This window comes from Salmo salar, chromosome 01 (assembly GCF_965601325.2).
Source record: "Salmo salar chromosome 01, fSalSal1, whole genome shotgun sequence".
NCBI lineage: Eukaryota > Metazoa > Chordata > Actinopteri > Salmoniformes > Salmonidae > Salmo > Salmo salar.
The window spans coordinates 25,239,015-25,259,758 of NC_138291.1; the positions used below are offsets into that span (position 1 = coordinate 25,239,015).

The 20,744-nt window shown below is 43.4% G+C and overlaps 1 protein-coding gene across 1 annotated transcript; it reads left to right on the plus strand.

Moving 5' to 3' along the window:
* The first annotated feature begins 171 nt into the window (after window positions 1-171).
* mthfd1b (methylenetetrahydrofolate dehydrogenase (NADP+ dependent) 1b) lies at window positions 172-19,353 on the plus strand. The gene is made up of 28 exons (XM_014163635.3): window positions 172-410; window positions 4,946-5,030; window positions 5,417-5,476; window positions 5,772-5,825; window positions 5,977-6,113; window positions 7,443-7,543; window positions 7,650-7,786; window positions 8,036-8,147; window positions 8,354-8,481; window positions 9,444-9,541; window positions 9,806-9,979; window positions 10,148-10,284; window positions 10,405-10,451; window positions 10,555-10,662; window positions 10,787-10,861; window positions 10,963-11,065; window positions 11,383-11,459; window positions 11,555-11,695; window positions 11,819-11,887; window positions 12,364-12,475; window positions 12,574-12,713; window positions 14,026-14,067; window positions 17,569-17,669; window positions 17,761-17,938; window positions 18,315-18,422; window positions 18,637-18,789; window positions 18,941-19,053; window positions 19,176-19,353. Exons 1-27 carry the CDS (start codon window positions 373-375, stop codon window positions 19,028-19,030), a joined length of 2,805 nt encoding a protein of 934 aa, XP_014019110.1. The 5' UTR covers window positions 172-372; the 3' UTR covers window positions 19,031-19,053; window positions 19,176-19,353.
* The last annotated feature ends 1,391 nt before the right edge of the window (window positions 19,354-20,744 follow it).

Genomic DNA, 20,744 nt, shown 5'->3' on the forward strand with positions numbered 1-20,744 from the left:
CATGCCTCCTTCTCTTGAGAGGGCGCGCAGGGGTGTAAAGCATATTACGTCTTCTTATTGGTTGTATTGGATTGGCATGATTTTAAGACTCGTGATTGGTCAATAATTCCTGCCCTCAACTCAGACTGTTCTCTGACGGGTTGATAGCCATATAGATTACTCCACCCAGTACTAGCTACGTGTGCTAATATAGTCAGAAGTTTTTATGGCCATATTGACGATTTTTTACAAGCCATATTGATTTGAGCTACTCTGGCACGGTATATAATTTACAACACTAGCTCTACCGCCACAAGTAATCAGAATCAACACTCAGAGGAAAGAAGATAACTAGCTAACTGTGTTTAGGGGACCAGCTGGTTTAGCCCAACGATGTCAGCGCAAATCATTAGTGGAAAAGAAGTTTCAGCGTAAGTGCACATTTTTTAACCAATCTGTTGGACGTTTTTGTAAATTTGCTCGCTAGCACACATTTATGGTACAGATATAACAAAGCACCATGTTGATTTTGTGTAAACTAACGTTATCTATAGGAACATTGCTTCAACGAAGCAGGCAGGTTTTGTCACATATCTAACCTTCTGTTGCAGTCCATAGAAATAGAATGTCTTTCAGACATTGGGTCAGTGTTTGAATCGTTAACAGCCACGTGCATCAAGCATGGTCTGGCAACCTCATTCTATTCTCAGGATGTTCTGCAGAATCTCATCCCAATATATTGCAAACATCAAACAATATTGGATCAGATTCTAAAAAAAACACAAGAACTCTCTCTCATTCTCATGAAGTTCTAAATACAACAGTATCCATTTTGGTGATGTCGACGTGAACGCCCCTCCAACTGGTAATTACTAGTTGGAAGTCGTCCTTTTATGCTGCGTTCATAACCAAGTGGAAAAGTGGAATGACCAGTTAGGATGTTGTAAATGCTAGTTGGATGCATTCACGTGCTTTGAACTAGTTGAAAAACGTTGATTGGCTAATGGCCAACAAGCTGTCAACCATAAACTTGAAGTACAGCCAGCATTCTTGTAAACCCCGTTATATTAGATTGTTTTTTATAAATAATGTTTTGTTCCATTTAACTGCTGAAAATTATGTTATCCATTTTTGATAGATTAGTTTCCCACTAGTAATTACCAGTTGGAGGGGTGTTCAAGTGGAATTTTCCAGTTCTATGTGGTAAATACCACCTTCTCACTTGGTTATGAATGCAGTGTAAGTCTCAGGTAAAGTAGATGGAAACAATATTGCAGTCATTTTTGCAGCTTCACTGGAATATTGTGAAAACATTCTGGGCAAAGTTGGTACCACGAACTAGAATGTTTCATTCTATTTTTATTAGGGGTGGGTGATATATGGCCAAAATATCATGTCACTATAAAAATAAAAAAAGATGGATGGTATTGTTGTTTTTGAATAATAAAAGTTCTACATTTGCTTTAACAGTAGTAGGTGACCTTAGGATGGCAACACACACATTCTGATGGATTTCAATGGGTGTTTTTCCATTCTGATTGTTTTTTACTGATCAATTCAAACAACTAAAAATAACTTTCAGCATTGTCATTGATTTCTACATTTCCTGCACTCTTTTGGGATCATTTGCACACTGCCACGTAGGGCTGCACAATATGAGCAAACAACCTAGGATTTATTTTTAAACAAATGTTGCAATTTGACTTGTGATTTAGGGCAAAACACTTGGGTGAACTGTTGGAATCATGGAAATTGAATGATTATTCTAAAGTAAGAATATAATACTGGGCACTTTGAATATGGCATTTGACATTACAATGAATGAAAATGCCAGGGAGTAGTTATTGTGACAGGGTAGGAACCAAAGGGTTGATAAGTGATTCCTAGGGGACCCTATAATCTTTGGCTACATTGAATGTTTTCTGTTAGCTACTTCATGTATAGTGAGAAGCAAAGTGAAAACAGCATTGTTGTCATCAACACAATTGTATGTGATGCATTGACCATACAGACTGAAAGCAGGTGTCTCTTGTGGTCGAGGAACGACTAATGCGCTCCTTGAGTGACAGGGGGCGGGGCTAGGTCTGTGGAAAGTGGCATGGCGAGAGAAAGAGAACGAAGAGCGACGACTAAAGTAGCGAATTAAACTATAAAAATTGACGTTACGCACAACGTATCACATTCAAATACTTTTATAGAAGTAAAAATCCAAACCATTCCGTGCATCAATACTGGTATGGTATACCTACCGCCTAGCCCTACATTTTATGGTTGCTACATTATTCCCAACCTTGATACATTATTATGTAATGGAATGTGGATGGATAGATTGAACAACAGTGATATGCTTTATTAAATTGTATGTAATCCAAGACTTACCTACATTTGATTTCAATTGATTCGTCTGGTAGATTAATTTGTAATGTCCAGAAAACATAGAACAAGTAACAGCAAAGTTTCTCATCTTTGCCATATTTGTTTCCCAGCAGTGTTTTGAACAGGGCCCGGTTTCCCAAAGGTATCGTAAGGCTAAATTCCCAAAGGTATTGTAAGGCTAAATTCCCAAAGGTATCGTAAGGCTAAATTCCCAAAGGTATCGTAAGGCTAAATTCCCAAAGGTATCGTAAGGCTAAATTCCCAAAGGTATCGTAAGGCTAAATTCCCAAAGGTATCGTAAGGCTAAATTCCCAAAGGTATCGTAAGGCTAAATTCCCAAAGGTATCGTAAGGCTAAATTCCCAAAGGTATCGTAAGGCTAAATTCATCATAAGATCCTATGGTTCTAACAAATTTAGCCTTAAAGATGCTTTTGGGAAACCGGACCCAGTTCAGTTTTGAACAGTTCTAAGTCCAGTTCCACTTGATACTCACCTGACTGACTATGTAGTTTTATCAAGAGTATTTTAGATGACAACCTGACTTTTGATATCTAAAGAGACTTTTATTCAGCATCTCATGCTTGTCACAAGGCTCGACTGCCAGTGCCCTCCTAACTGTGTAACTCATACTACCCATTAGTCAATTAGGTCTATTTCAAGCTGAATGACCAAAAACCACATATTCTTCAACTTACATCCTTTTCTTTAATCAGTTCAGTTGTGCTGTTCATTACCTAAATAATTTCAGAGGTAACATTAAAGCAGTACTGTTGTAATCTGTGGACTAGGCTGTTGCAGAGTAGCTGCAAAGGAACTACTACACTGTGGCCTTGATCAGAGTACAACACTTGTTTGATGGCCAGTGTTGACCAATAAAGGATTAGATAACTCCCTTGTACTGATACAATATAGACTAGTGTTGCCACCACTGTTATCTGCAACATTTCTAGAGAACCTGTAGTATTGTCTGGGTCTGAGACTTTAGGGTTGGTGACTGACTGCTTGAAATGTGTCTGTAGGGCCTACCTTGATTATTGGGCATTCTCAATTGTGTGCAGAATGTGCAAACAAAATCAATGATTTCTCAATAGTAGTTGAAGAAACAAACTTTCAACCTGTCTGCAAGCAAGTCAATCTTGCAATCATGAGTGAGTTTAAGCACTTTTGTTAGTCTTTTTGTATATTTTGTATTGCTCAGTCTCTGTCAATGAAATTACCTTCCAAGACATCATTATTTGATCTTGTTGAAGACCAGAGGGTGTTTTAAACACAGAAAAAATGTATGTATTACCTCACACCAATCTGTTGTGGACTATGATAGTCTTCCCTGTGGCTCAGTTGGTAGAGCATGGTGTTTGCAACGCCAGCATGGTGTGTGCAACGCCAGGGTTGTGGGTTCGAATCCCACGGGGGGACAGTTAATTTTTTTTTTTAAATGCATGAAATGAAATGTATGCATTCACTACTGTAAGTCGCTCTGGATAAGAGCGTCTGCTAAATGACTAAAATGTAAAATGAGAGGTTGAGTAAGTTTTACCCTTATCTCACACATTTTGCTTTGGTATCTGTTCATCCAACTCTGTGCACTGTGGTTTTCTGTTACATCTATGACTGAATCAAGAGGTCTTACTGTGGCATCCAGACCATGAGAAGTTGCTGATGACCCTAAAATCCCTCTTAACTCACTCATGTAACTGTTTAGTTGCAAGAAAATGCTTAAGATGCTGTGCTGCTGAGATGCCCCTTCCAGATGGCCTCATTTGGGTGGGCCGAAGGATTTCCATGGACATCACTTAGTGTAGGGCAATTCCATGGTAACGGAATTAGGCTGAGACTCCGATTTTTCACTTTAAATGTATACCAAACAAAAACCATTGATTTCAAAGTTTAACAAACCGTAGAACTCTATGCACAAGGACTACTTTGAACAATTTCCACAGAACATTGTACAAAAACACATTTACAGGAAGAACTGTGCAGATACAAAGTTTGGTAACAAAATAAAACTGAGGGAGATTTGACCTGAGTTCTGTTACCATACTGTACATCTGCACAGTTTTTCCAGTATTTCTTTACTGTGTAAATTGTTCAAAGTAGTCATTGTGAATATTTGTATGATTTGTTAAACTTTGATTTCAATCTTTTTTTGTTTGGCATATATTTTAAAGTGAAAATCAGTCTCAGCGTAGTTCTGTTACCTTGGAATTGCCCTGTAACAATCTAGCCCCCTAGCAAGGAGTTCTAAAGTTGTTGCGTAGTACATTGCGGTCTCCCACGCCAAAATGGCCAACTACACCCAAGATTGCCTGTGGTCTGTCCCTACGTGCCATTAGGGCTCCTTCCCAGCATTTCATTCCTGGGGTGCTCTCTTCCATACCCCTGTAGTTGTCTCTCAGCTGGTAGTCATGCTGCACCTCACCTCTTGGACGCTCCAAGGTGCCATGTGGACAGTTGAAGGGTGGAGGTCCATGGCTTCAGAGGTCTCTGGGCACACCACATCCCTGTAGGACAAACCAGGTTCTAACCCTGAATAACTGTCCCCCTGCTTTCTCTCTGTGAGATTGACCGCAGCTCCTTTTGTGTCCACAGGCAGGTAAGGGAGAGGCTGAAGAAGGATGTGGCGCAGATGAAGACGCAGGATCCTAATTTTCGACCAGGTCTGGTTGTGTTACAGGTAAGTGCAAGAGTATGCTGTAAGGGCTCTAGTTCAAATCTTGATTCTGATTCATCCCATGGAGAGTATTTTCCCCATGGCCTGTTTCCTTAAATGGTCAATGGGTAGGGTTTTGTATAATTTTGAGAGTCACTAATTTGTGCTCCATGCTAAAATGGATACAGAATATAGCCTTGGGTCATATCTTTCCTCAGTCAGATTCAGAACCACTAGCTCAGAGTGGAGGGGCTAATTCCATTCGTATACTTTGTCTGTTATATGGCGCTAGCTAAAATATGAAACATAATGTATTAACGGTCTAACATTGGTTATTGACGAGTTTGTAAAAGCATTATTGGAGCAAACAAAGACTACAGATTTACTCAATTTTGCTGTGCGCTTTTCAGGTGGGGGACAGAGATGATTCAAACCTCTACATCAGCATGAAGCTGAAGGCAGCAGCTGAGGTAAATAACAGAATGCCTGATGTGATCGTTCCTGTTTCATACATATTCCAAATTGTTCTCTGTTCAGTTCTTAAAGGGATACTTCAGGATTTTGGCAATGGCCCTTTATCTACTTTCCCAGATACCATTGACTTTGAGTCATTGAGCTTATGGTAGTTAGCATTGGCTCGTGAAACTACCTCTAACTTCCTTCGTACTGGATGCAGAGACATAAAAATGGTATCGACAAATTCATCTGACGCTGGGGAAGTAGATAGTATCCCTTTAAACTCTGTTTTTCTTGTGCCTACTGTAGATTGGAATTAATGCCACACACCTGAGGCTCCCCAAGACTGCCACAGAGGATGAGGTGAGGCGGGATCCTAAGGGAGTTAACTTCACAGCTTGCATAGCGTTTCTGCCTGGTGGTCTCTGCAGGCCTCTTTCTGGCACTCTGTCATTCTCTCTCTATAGCTTTCTTTCCCTTCCACTCTCTTTTACATACCCCAATCACTCTGTAGGTGCTGCACAGCATTATGGAGGTGAATGGGAACTCTGCTATCCATGGCCTCATCGTTCAGCTGCCTCTGGACTCCATCCACAAAATAGATACTGAGAAGGTGACCAACGTTGTGGCCCCAGAGAAGGATGTGGATGGGTGAGACCTGAGATGTGTTTTGTGTGACCAATTTACACATTTTCATGTGAATATTCTAAAATCTGCATAAAGTAAATATGCACGTTTTCCCACCGGTGGTGTTTCCACCAAACTGACTTGTTGCAGATACGAATCAGTGCAACTTAGTGTTTTGTACCGAATAAAAACCTAAAGTTCCTTGTGTTTCCATTGCTTTTTCAACTCTACCGATATAGTTTTGTCTGAAACTGTTGCGTTAAATAGCAAACGTACATACTCTGGTCTTGGAACATATGCTCTAGCCAACAATTTGCAGATACAGTGCAGGTAGCCTAGTCTACATAATGAGATTATTATGGATAAGAGCAGGAATATTTTTATTTGTGAAACGACAGTCAAGCATCGATCATCATTTAACCACAATCAGACCCTCGATATTTATTGGAAAGGAGCATCAAGATCACTGCACTTTCACCACCCTGTGAAGTTCATCAGAATTTATTTAATCTGTAGCCTAATGAACTGCATGGTTTCCCAAGTCGTAGTGGGAGGACCACACACCACACCGTCCCTTAACTATTAGTTTTCTGCGATATGATTGTTTTTATATCAATATTTGCGCATAATGGGATTTCCACTGCCATTTCTCGCATAATTATTTTTACAGACACAAAAAGATCCCACCATGTCGAACGAACAAATGAACTGTCTGCATTTATAAAATTGTAACGAAACTTCCTGTTTCCATCACAGCTGTTGTAATTCCTTTTTTCAAATTTGGTATGACATTACTCGCATAAACTGGATGGAAACGTGGTTAGTGAAACCATTTTGCCATTCTGGAAGTGTTCTATTTGTATAGTGTAAGCCATGATTATCTTGTGTTTATTGGACAGTGATGCGGATGCAGGCTGTGTGTTTGGAGGATGCAGGCCTTTTGTCTTGGTGTTTAGGAAGCTCCATTAATCTCTTGCTCCTCTAATTGACTCTATTGATTCAGATTGTTCTTTGGACTTACTGAGAGACCAGTAAAGGAGCTTCTCTACTGCGCTTAGATGGGCCTGTTAAAAAGACAGGGCCTGAATTATAACCAGTGTACTAATGATGAGGACATTGATCTATGTCATCATCTCAAAAGATTACAGATTTTTTCTGAGGGTTTTAATCATGCATAGCTTGTTAGGGAGACAATGTTGGAAAGGGGAAACGAAAGAAGGCATTCTAGGAAATACAATGTACCATCAGAAGGAGTTGTGTGTGTATATAGTACGTGAAAGTATGACTAACTCTTATTGGTTAGAAACCGGATGGCGGATGCTCATAATGAGTGTACTCTGTGTGTGTTCCTAGTCTGACCAGTATAAATGCTGGGAAGCTATCCCGGGGGGACTTGGGTGACTGTTTCATCCCCTGCACTCCTAACGGCTGCATGGAGCTCATCAGACAGACTGGTGGGTACAGCAGAGAAACTACTTATGAGCCAATGCTAATGAGCTGAATTACTTAATATGTAGAAGTGCTCAATTTAATGATTGACACTGCAGTGCTTCTGTGCAGGTGTTTCTGTGGCCGGTAAGAGAGCTGTGGTGATTGGCCGCAGTAAGATTGTGGGGGCGCCCATGCATGACCTACTGCTGTGGAACCACGCTACCGTGACAACCTGCCACTCAAAGACTGCTGACCTCGCTGCTGAGGTAACCCAAGCTCAGGACAAGTCACACGCTCACTCAGAACATGAAAACACTCTCAACCATATATACAGGCCGTTCCTATTCATATAAACATGTACTACAGGCAACTCGTCATGATGATGTATACAGGTAGATGACATGTCACATACAGATCACACATACCGGAGCACTACTGTTTATTAGATTGACAGACTTGTGCCACGAAACAAACTAGTATAGTGAGGAGATCCATCCAGTCCCGTCTCTTTCCAGGTGGGCAGAGCAGACATCTTGGTGGTTGGGATTGGGAAAGCAGAGATGGTTAAGGGGGATTGGGTGAAGAAGGGAGCGGTGGTCATCGACTGCGGCATTAATCACATCCCAGGTTAGTATGGACCCCTCCATTGGATTCCATTTTGACAAGTACTCTTTTTTTTATTTTTTTTGAGAATAAATGTCAGCTGAACATGGAGTGAATCATCGGTTCTCCATGGAGCTGGTACTTCTCTTTATGGGTAACATTTAGGGGCATTGTAGGTAACATTTAGGGGTGCTTGTGTTGACGGCATGGTTCCTCTCTGTGCTCCTCAGATGAGACGCGACCCAGTGGGAAGCGTGTGGTGGGGGATGTGCACTACTCCTCTGTTAAGGAGCAGGCTGGCTTCATCACTCCAGTACCGGGGGGAGTGGGGCCCATGACTGTGGCCATGCTCATGCAGGTAGTTGGGAACAACTGGGTGTTGAACACGGCGGTTGTCTGTATATCTTATAAGTTAGCCCACCAAGCTAAGGCTTAGGAAATCGAGTCCTCAGATCTTAGGCAAGGTTACTCATCACGTGAGTGTAGCTTACCGATCCACCACAAAGGCAGTGGCATCCCTACTAGTAATCACACAAACCACACCACCTCCACCACAAAGGCAGAGGCATCCCTACTAGTAATCACACAAACCACACCACCTCCACCACAAAGGCAGAGGCATCCCTACTAGTAATCACACAAACCACACCACCTCCACCACAAAGGCAGAGGCATCCCTACTAGTAATCACACAAACCACACCACCTCCGAAATTCACATTTCAGGGGAAAAGTGGTATTTATTTGTGATGGAGCCTGTCCTGTGACCTCATCAATGCCATTCACTCACCTGTTTACGCAGCATGACATCATGGCAAAGACAGACTACGTTAAACTGAATGTAGAGAATTTTGTAGTAGATAAGGTGTTATTTCAGACACTCATTTGTTTCTGTCTGGTAATCCTCTGAGGTAATGGAATTCTAACTACATAAATGAATGGAAAGCAATGTTTTATTCACTTCTATGGCACTGTGCAATCCACAGTTGCACAGAGCACATTCAGTGAGAATGAATGGCTTTTGTCTATAAGGCATAACCATAGAAGCGAATTGTCTTTTGAGTTCGGTACAAATCCCAATCTATACACACATGCGCACTATACTCACACGTACACATGGATTTGGTGTTGTAAGTGTGTGGCCTGAGGGCACACACTTAATGTGTTGTAAATTCTTCTGTGTAATGTATATAACTGTCTTATTTTCGCTGGACCCCAGGAAGAAGGCAGCAGCTAATTGGGATCCATAATAAATACAATCTAAATGTGTAAACTGAGCTTTTCATTGGCTGTGTGGTTTGTTGTTTCTCTTCATCTCCAGAACACAGTGCTAAGTGCCAAGCGCTTCCTGGAGTCTCACCAGCCAGGCAAGTGGAGCATCACCTACACCAAGCTCATCCTGCAGAAGCCTGTGCCAAGGTTTGTCCCCTCATCCTCTGCATACCTTTCCCTCTGATGTGGAATCACTTTACTTCCTAGTCGTTTAGTCATTTTTCGTACTTTTAATACTCCTCAGTAATGTTGCTGAATAATTCAACCTTCCACTAAAGTAGGGGCTCTAGTCTAATTTTGGTTCTTTACCTCATGTTTGAAAGCCCTAAATTTGGTCCTCTAGAGACTTGCATGACATTTCCTTTCTGCTGTTACTGCTGAATAAATGTGTGACCTGACTGTGGCCCTCAGTGACATTGTGATCTCGCGTTCCTGCGTGCCCAAGCCCATCGACCGACTGGCCACGGAGGTGGGGCTGCTGTCGGATGAGGTGGAGCTCTATGGGAAGACCAAGGCAAAGGTGCAGCTGGACATCATCAATCGCCTGCGGGCACAGCCTGATGGGAAATACGTAGTGGTCACTGGGTATGCTCTGTACAATAAACTTTTGTTCTTGTTGTGTTGTAGATGTAACATGGAAAATGTGCTCCTTTTCGCTACAGTGGCCTGGTACAGAACTCTTCATTTATCAAGATTATCTATAATGCTCTCAGAAATGTTTCACACCAGTGTTAATGTTGTGTGTACCTCTAGAATCACCCCCACCCCACTGGGAGAGGGAAAGAGCACCACCACTATAGGACTGGTCCAGGCTCTGGGGGCTCACATGAAGCTCAACGTCTTCGCCTGTGTCCGCCAGCCCTCCCAAGGCCCCACCTTCGGAATTAAAGGTGAGCACTGTTTGATGCTGCCTTTTACCGACTGGTTGGATGCCTTTTGTGTGAAAATGTAAGGCTTTACCAATGCTCAGTTGTTATCAATGCTAAATGCCTGGAATGTTCTATCTATAGGAGGTGCTGCTGGAGGTGGATATTCTCAAGTAATTCCCATGGAGGAGGTACAGCACTGAATGATTTCCATTCTGTTCCAGACATTGATCATTCAGGAAGTGGTTTCGGTATAAAGCTCTATTTCACCATATGGTTTAATTCTGATTTCAGTTCAACCTCCACCTCACTGGAGATATCCACGCCATCACAGCTGCCAACAACCTGGTGGCGGCCGCCATAGATGCCCGTCTGTTCCATGAAGCCACCCAAACAGACAAGGTGAACCCTCTCGGTTGCTGACATCTGTTCTTGAGAAAGATTGCACTGCACAAGGTGGTATTCCATGTTTGATTGTGTGTGTCGGTCCATTTCTTATCTTTCTTACTCATTCCCTCTCCCACAGGCTTTATATAACCGTCTGGTCCCTCTTAGTGGAGGTCAGAGGACATTCTCCCCCATCCAGATAAACAGACTAAAGGTACAAACTCAATTGTATCCGTGGATGACAATGCCATTATTATCTTGACTGTCTTAGGGAGGGAATTACTCTACTATTGTCTCTGTATGTGATCCCTGTAGAGACTGGGCATTGAGAAGACTGACCCCACCACTCTGACCGAGGAGGAGATAACCCGCTTTGCCCGACTAGACATGGACCCTGACTCCATCACCTGGCACAGAGGTACTGAAGACTGTACTGGATATGTACCCTGAGTGGCCTGACTGTTGTGTATAATGTATACTATACTACAGGGCTCTCCAACCCTGTTCCTGGAGAGCTACAGTCCTGTAGGTTTTCACTCCAACCCTAATCTAGCACACCTGATTGTAATGGTTAGCTGGTTGACAAGCTGAACCAGGTTAGTTACAACTGGGGTTGGAGTGAAAACATACAGGAGGGTAGCTCTCCAGAAACCGGGTTGGAGAGCCCTGCTACACTATGACATGTCAGTGTTGAGATGTAGAACAGTGTTTTAATGGGTCTTTGTGTCATTTCAGTGTTAGACACCAATGATCGTTTCCTGAGGAAGATCACCATTGGCCAATCGCCGACTGAGAAGGGACACACTAGGGAGGTATGTAAAAGTTCACAGTACACATGCTTTTCTTCCATTAGTTAGTCACCCACTGATACTGAGCTGTTGACTCTTGTTCTGTCCTCCTCCCCCAGGCTCAGTTCAGCATCACGGTGGCCAGTGAGATCATGGCCGTGCTGGCTCTCACCAGCAGCCTGAAGGACATGCGCCAGCGCCTGGCCAAGATGGTGGTGGCAACCAGCCGCAGTGGGCAACCCATCACCACAGAGGACCTGGTAAGTGGCCGTAGTCTCCCTCTCACACTGTCAACCAACACATAAACATTTGAGGTTTGTGATGAGTGCTTGTTGATTCTGGCCTTAAAAGATTCTCACCATTTCGTTGTTCCCTCTGTGCAGGGTGTGAGTGGAGCCCTGACTGTGCTGATGAGGGATGCCATCAAGCCCAACCTGATGCAGACTCTGGAGGTGGGCGGGATAGGGAAGGGAGGGAGTTCCTCAGGGTGGAACTGTACTGGCCTGGCAACTGGAGGAGAGGAGATGGAAGCAAAGCCATGTGGGAAAATGGGTTTCAGATTCTTTAATTGGTTAGGGTAGTATGGATGTGAAGCTTCCTATGTTCTCACGGAGCAGTGATGACACAGTCTGGAGAAGACAGACAGCGTGTGCTTGTGGCTGTTTTTAGTTTAGTTACTAATCCCCTGTTTCTCTTTGAGAAGTTCTGAGGCAGGATTGGGTACAAAGTAGCTAATCTATTTTTATCAAATCAACAGATATTCCAAAGCCTTGAACTTGCTTAGCTAAGTTTGATGACTGCAGATATATGATTCTGAGTCTATGGTGTTTGATGTGGTAGACTTGACTTCTGTGAGTCAGAGTGGTGACATTGCCACTGGCTGAGTGTGTGTTCTGCTGCTGGATAATTGAGAGGAGTTTCTCTACAGGGAACCCCCGTTTTCGTCCACGCCGGACCTTTCGCCAACATCGCCCACGGCAACTCCTCCATCCTGGCTGATAAGATAGCCCTGAAGCTGGTCGGCCCAGAGGGATTTGTGGGTAAGTGGAGCTGAAACACACAGCCTCTCCCTTGGCAAAAAACAAAACTATGAACACCTCTTGTAATGTGAGTGTTGGTTGTTTCTCTCGTGGGACAGTGACTGAGGCTGGGTTCGGCGCTGACATCGGCATGGAGAAATTCTTCAACATCAAATGCCGCTACTCCGGCCTGCGGCCTCACGTGGTGGTGCTGGTGGCCACCGTCCGAGCCCTGAAGATGCATGGAGGTGGGCCAACGGTGAGTGACTGCACAGTTTACTGGGGGTCTTTGAAATCTTTCTACCCTTGTTCCAATGGGCAGCTTTCAGAAAAAACTATTAAAGGGCAGGTTTTGCCCCCTCAAAAGAAGAGTAGCGGTTGCTCAGTGTCGTCAATTATAATCATCAGATCAACCTAGAGAATGTTCACATTAATGTCCTATATACCGTTCAAAAGTTTGGGGTCACTTAAATGTCCTTGTTTTTTTAAAGAAAAGCACACTTTTTCTTTTTAAATAACATCAAATTGATCAGAAATACAGTGTAGATGTTGTAAATTACTATTGTAGCTGGAAATATTCAATTTTGCATAGAAGTCCAGCATCCCGGAGTCGCCTCTTCACTGTTGACGTTGAGACTGGTGTTTTGCGGGTACTATTCAATGAAGCTGCCAGTTGAGGACTTGTGAGGCGTCCGTTTCTCAAACTAGACACTCTAATGTACTTGTCCTCTTGCTCAGTTGTGCACCGGGCCTCCCACTCCTCTTTCTATTCTGGTTAGAGCCAGTTTGCACTGTTCGGTGAAGGGAGTAGTACACCGTTGTATGAGATCTTCAGTTTCTTGACAATTTCTCGCATGGAATAGCCTTAATTTTTCAGAACAAAAATGGACTGACGAGTTTCAGAAGAAAGGTCCTTGTTTCTGGCCATTTTGAGCCTATAATCAAACCCACACATGCTGATGCTCCAGATACTCAACTAGTCTAAAGAAGGCCAGTTTTATTGCTTCTTTAATCAGAACAACAGTTTTCAGCTGTGCTAACATCATTGCAAAAGGTTTTTCTAATGATCAATTAGCCTTCTAAAATTATAAAACTTGGATTAGCTAACACAACGTGCCATTGGAACACAGGAGTGATGGTTGCTGATAATGGGCCTCTGTATGCCTATGTAGATATTCCATTAAAAATCTGCAATTTCCAGCTACAATAGTCATTTGCAACATTAACAATGTATACACTGTATTTCTGATCAATTTGATGTTATTTGCTTTTCTTTCAAAAACAAGGACATTTCTAAGTGACCCCAAACTTTTGAACGGTAGTGTATATATTCTCTCCTATAGAATGTCCTGTCCCGCTTCAATCAATGCAGGTGCACTGCTGAGAATGTAATTCCATTTCCTGCTTGGAGGTCACACAGGAAGACCTGTCATTCTGCTGCTTTAGCTCCATCCCCACAAACACTAGTATGTTTCATGTCCTTGGACAGGGAATAGGGATACAGCCCCTTATTGTTTGTTCTAGGTTAGTAATTTGATAGCTTTTTGACTGATCTTTCTCCTTTGATGCAGGTTACTGCTGGGATGGCCCTGCCCAAAGAATATGTGGAAGAGGTAAGACACTTCTCTGCGCCTCACCCCCACTCTCTCACTTCAGCCCCACCCCTTTTACATCGCATCACATCAGGGAAAGAGCAGCCATCCTAAATGTTCCACTTCCCTTTTATGATAATGTTCTGTTAATGGCATATTGCTCATCCTCTGCACAAGTTGGTTTTAAGTAGAGCTGTGGCGGTCATGAAATTGTCAGCCGGTCATAGTAATTGACCGTTAATTAACATAAACATCAAATATTTTCTCCGAACAATTTGAGGGAGAGCGCACATGCGGCAATTCTGTGTTGAGCGGTTAACAAAGAAACAGGTACTCCTATATGCTTAATTTAGAGTTATTTATGTAACTTTAGTTATGGGCTATATGTTTAGATTTTTAATTCATTCTTAGGCTGCATGATGCGACTAATGATTTGAAAAAAGTTGCATGAATGGCATGAGCTGTGCTTTGTTTTATTGCGCAGGCTGTTCACACTTCATCAGTCTCTCATTCACAATTTGACAAGCACTTGATTTTGACAAGCAATTTGACAAGCCTTGAATTTCCAGGCTGCATCCCTTTGTGTGGCCGTAATGCCCCCTAAAAAAATCTATGCCTTTTGTGGCCGTTGTGCGCTTGGGCTGAATATAATAATTCCCTTCTCCCAGCTGCATGCCGAAGCACCTCTCACTCACATGGCTCTGTCACATGATCAGGCCTTTCTCACAGGCTACAAGTGAAGACCGACACATCCGGGATGCAACTGCGCACGTCTTTATCCAATTCTGAGGTGCATATTGATGATATTTGAAGAACTGTCCACATGTACTTTTCGTCAGCCAACAAGATGAGTAGGCCTAAAGAACAGCAAAAGCACTAGCCGATGTCAATCTACTATCCCCCATAGTACAAACGTTGACTTATTCTGTGCGATAAATAAATATTCCAAACATATTCTAGGGCAGTTGTGGGATGTGAGATCCCAAATGAATACAACCACTAGCATCAAAAAACCTGTTTTTAAGCAATGAGCCTGACTCAATAGATGAGCAGGTTTAGCTTAAAATGTTGAACTATTTGGTTATTTCTTCACATAAGTGCAGCAATGCACATAGGCTATAAGCGGGAATGTTCCATTAGCAGGAAAACACCATTCTCCAAAGTGACCACAAATGTGATTATGCATGTAATGCTTTTATTATTAAGGTGCATTTTTATGGTGAAAATGAACTTCTCAAACTTCAAACTCACGCGCTGCGTATGTATGCCAGTTAGGCTCTACACCCGTTGTAAAGCGGATTAATGTGCTTCATTTTAAGAAGTTATTTGGTCACTTTAGTTGTGATACAAACCTTACCAAAACATAGGCCTATGGGCTAGGCTATATGAGGTGTGCGACCTATGATTTGAAAAAGTAGGAGGAGAAAAAAAGCATGTGCTGTTTTTTAAGATGGGCATCATTCACAAGTGATAGGCTAATATTTTCACCCATCACACTATTCTTGATTTAATCTTGTCTTTACATATATTATTTAGCTTGTGTGAAATTTGTTTTGATTTAGAATGGACCATTATCATGTGGCAGCAATACGGTCACCGTAAGCGCCCTAGTCGTAAGACTTCATTAGAAGGCATCAAGAGCATGTGTGTGGTATTTTCTTTGTGTCTTGTGACACAATTCTCATCTGATGCAATTAGTTGAGCTGAACTACACAGGCTCATCCATTATGCAGTGCAATTAGGTCCAGTTCACATGCTCCCTTGATTTTACATGGACCATTGCCCAATACCTACTGGCTACATGTGATCATTGATGTGAGTAGAAAATAGCTCCACTTAACTCCCTCTCGGGTGTCTCTACAAAGCCAGAGTGTATGCAGTATATTATACACTGCTCAAAAAAATAAAGGGAACACTTAAACAACACAATGTAACTCCAAGTCAATCACACTTCTGTGAAATCAAACTGTCCACTTAGGAAGCAACACTGATTGGCAATAAATTTCACATGCTGTTGTGCAAATGGAATAGACAACAGGTGGAAATTATAGGCAATTAGCAAGACACCCCCAATAAAGGAGTGGTTCTGCAGGTGGGGACCACAGACCACTTCTCAGTTCCTATGCTTCCTGGCTGATGTTTTGGTCACTTTTGAATGCTGGCGGTGCTTTCACTCTAGTGGTAGCATGAGACGGAGTCTACAACCCACACAAGTGGCTCAGGTAGTGCAGCTCATCCAGGATGGCACATCAATGCGAGCTGTGGCAAGAAGGTTTGCTGTGTCTGTCAGCGTAGTGTCCAGAGCATGGAGGCGCTACCAGGAGACAGGCCAGTACATCAGGAGACGTGGAGGAGGCCGTAGGAGGGCAACAACCCAGCAGCAGGACCGCTACCTCCGCCTTTGTGCAAGGAGGAGCAGGAGAAGCACTGCCAGAGCCCTGCAAAATGACCTCCAGCAGGCCACAAATGTGCATGTGTCTGCTCAAACGGTCAGAAACAGACTCCATGAGGGTGGTATGAGGGCCCGACGTCCACAGGTGGGGGTTGTGCTTACAGCCCAACACCGTGCAGGACGTTTGGCATTTGCCAGAGAACACCAAGATTGGCAAATTCGCCACTGGCGCCCCCTGTGCTCTTCACAGATGAAAGCAGGTTCACACTGAGCACGTGACAGACGTGACAGAGTCTGGAGACGCCGTGGAGAACGTTCTGCTGCCTGCAACATCCTCCAGCATGACCGGTTTGGCGGTGGGTCAGTCATGGTGTGGGGTGGCATTTCTTTGGGGGGCCGCACAGCCCTCCATGTGCTCGCCAGAGGTAGCCTTACTGCCATTAGGTACCGAGATGAGATCCTCAGACCCCTTGTGAGACCATATGCTGGTGCGGTTGGCCCTGGGTTCCTCCTAATGCAAGACAATGCTAGACCTCATGTGGCTGGAGTGTGTCAGCAGTTCCTGCAAGAGGAAGGCATTGATGCTATGGACTGGCCCGCCCGTTCCCCAGACCTGAATCCAATTGAGCACATCTGGGACATCATGTCTCGCTCCATCCACCAACGCCACGTTGCACCACAGACTGTCCAGGAGTTGGCGAATGCTTTAGTCCAGGTCTGGGAGGAGATCCCTCAGGAGACCATCCGCCACCTCATCAGGAGCATGCCCAGACGTTGTAGGGAGGTCATACAAGCACGTGGAGGCCACACACACTACTGAGCCTCATTTTGACTTGTTTTAAGGACATTACATCAAAGTTGGATCAGCCTGTAGTGTGGTTTTCCACTTTAATTTTGAGTGTGACTCCAAATCCAGACCTCCATGGGTTGATAAATTGGATTTCCATTGATTATTTTTGTGTGATTTTGTTGTCAGCACATTCAACTATGTAAAGAAAAAAGTATTTAATAAGATTATTTATTTCATTCAGATCTAGGATGTGTTGTTTAAGTGTCCCTTTTATTTTTTTTAGCAGTATATAATAGCTGTATAAACAAATAAAAAAACACTTTTGTGTGTTTCTGTGTAGAACCTTGAGCTGCTGGAGAAGGGCTGCAGTAACATGAGGAAACAAGTGGAGAATGCCAGGCACTTTGGAGTGCCAGTGGTGGTGGCCGTCAATGCTTTCAAGTAAGTCCTAGTCATGGTGGTGAGCATCTGAAACTATTTTACCCCTCTTGTCCTGTGTTTTGACCTCTGACCTGTGTCTCCCTGACTGCAGGACGGACACTGAATCAGAGCTGGACCTGATCTGCACCCTGGCCAAGGAAGTGGGGGCCTTTGATGCGGTGCGCTGCTCTCACTGGGCTGAAGGGGGTGCTGGTGCCGTGGCACTGGGACAGGCTGTGCGGAGGGCTTCTGAGGCCCCCAGTGACTTCAAGTTCCTCTATGATGTGGAGGTAAAGCGAGCGTCGGCCTCAGTCAAAGACCTTGTTTTTCACTATATGACATGGATGCATTGATTTCATCCTGCTCAGGAAATCAATTGATGAAATCAATTATTTTTCTTCCATTCATCTCATCAGTCTTGTCATATCTGTAGATGACATAAATCACTGATTCACTTCTGAGACCTAGATGACTGTTTTATCATAGTATTTATACATCAAGTGTTTTCCCAGAATAGTATAACTTAATCTTTCTCCTCATGTACTGTTGCAAATGCGTGCATTACATTTAAACATGTTGGAGGATCAGTGTAGATGAACTGAACCAGTTCTATGGTACTCATATGTTGTACGTATGTGTATTTTTGTCTGTCTGAATCGCCTGTAGCTGCCCATTGCGGATAAGATCCGGATCATTGCTCAGAAGATCTATGGGGCTGATGACATAGAGCTGCTGCCAGATGCCCAGCACAAGGTGGCGCTCTACACCAAACAGGTACAATAGCTATGAGACCAAGGCGTTTAATGGAGACGGTTCTTTGTTTACATGCTTTGTATAGAACCTATTTGTTTGTAGCACACTACTCATTGATTTCTGGAGCACATTTTCAACCTTTACCTTGACGGTTCAAGAAAACAGTCTGGAGGGTTCACATTTCTATTTGAGGTTTTACTCTCCTTTCAATGAACGCCATATTTGTTTTGTTCAGGGCTTTGGGAATCTGCCCATCTGCATGGCAAAGACCCACCTGTCCCTGTCCCACGAGGCGGATAAGAAGGGCGTGCCCACAGGTTTCGTCCTGCCCATCAGAGACATCCGTGCCAGTGTGGGTGCTGGGTTCCTCTACCCTCTGGTTGGCACGGTAAGAAAGCACTGGCCTGGAGAATAACTGTATTTAAAATATCCATGATCTCAGCAGAAAATCAACTGAATCAATGAAGAGTCAAATCAATCTCTTGATCAGAGGACACAAAGTACTAGTACAGTTTATTCATTTTTTGGCCCCATCTTAGATGCCCACAATTCCAGGGCTGCCCACAAGGCCCTGTTTCTATGACATTGACCTAGACCCTGAGACTGAGCAGGTCAACGGACTCTTCTAAGAGGGGCTCCACCCTGTTTAACGGTAAGGAATCCTCTACATTACAGCTATACAAATGATGCAACAACCCATACAAGCATACAGATATGGTTGATGTCTAATGATTCTTGTTATTTTTCTCTTTTGCTCTATCTTTCCATTAACAGAGGTGGTCTGCAGCCCCCAAAACAAGGCCTAATGAAATGTGATGGAGTAGTAACTGGAAGCACTTACCTCCCTTGTCAATAATGTCCTGTATTTTTCACTGTCGTTGACGTCTGTCAATAATACATTTTCTCTGCCCATGGTCACTGAAGGGTAAATTAAAGAAACTTAATTAAGAAACGGTTTGTCCTCTGATATTATTCTGTATTTAATTCAAGATGGGGGGAAATTGCCTGTTTACATTAATTTAAAAACATTCTCTGGTACCTTTTTGTATACTTTTTTGCCAGTAGCTCTGAAAGTAGCACTCACGAGACAGAAGTGGTCCCTGAAAAATGTGTACTATCACTTATGTGCACCACGTCATTGCTCTCTCTCGTGTCCACTGAGCCATTGGGCCCACCCTGCAAACTCATCTGATAATGCTGGGCAGGCCTCTTGCTAGCTGTTGCTCAAATGTGAGGGGCTGAAGCTAATTGGCTAGAACTCGAATTGCTAGGGTGCTGGCCCACGTGTAGGGAAAATGGCACGGCACAGCTTCCAGAAAAGTTTCTTTCAAACTAGGGATTTCGTGGCTAATTGAGTTAAAAGATTAATTTTGCTCTTAGATCATTCATCTATGAACTACACCTTGAGACATACAGCCCAAAGAGGGAGGTTAAAAAAAACGTAATCACCAAAGTACCGGAGCATGTTTTTAATAATCACCTCTGAACATAAACAACCAGGCGAGGCAATCATTTGAGAAACCAAGGCTGTTGAGTCTGCCAATAAGAATGTTGTGATTGACAGTCGAAAGCCTTAGCCAGGTCGATGAATACGGCTGCACAGTAATGTCTCTTATCGATGGCGGTTATGATTTCATTTAGGACCTTGAGCGTGGCTGAGGTGCACCCATGACCAGCTCTGAAACCAGATTGCATAGCGGAGAATGTACGGTGGGATTCGAAATGGTCGGTAATCTGTTTGTTAACTTGGCTTTCAAAGACTTTAGAAAGGCAGGGTAGAATAGATATAGGTCTGTAGCAGTTTGGGTCTAGAATGTCTCCCCCTTTGAAGAGGGGGATGACCGCGGCAGCTTTCCAATCTATGGGAATCTCAGACGATACAAAAGAGAGGTTGAACAGGCAAGTAATAGGGGTTGCAACAATTTCGGCAGATAATTTGAGAAAGAGGATCCAGATTGTCTAGCCCGGCTGATTTGTAGGGGTCCAGATTTTGCAGCTCTTTCAGAACATCAGCTATCTGGATTTGGGTGAAGGAGAAGTGGGGGAGGCTTGGGCGAGTTGCTGTGGGGGGTGGAGGTAAGCCAGGTGGAAGGCATAGCCAGCCGTAGAAAAATTCTTATTGAAATTCTCAATTATAGTGTATTTATCGGTGGTGACAGTGTTTCCTAGCCTCAGTGCAGTGGGCATCTGGGAGGAGGTGCTCTTATTCTCCATGGACTTTACAGTGTCCCAGAACTTTTTTGAGTTTGTGCTACAGGATGCAAATTTCTGCTTGAAAAAGCTTGCCTTAGCTTTCCTAACTTCCCTGAAAAGTTGCATATCACGGGGGCTATTCGATGCTAA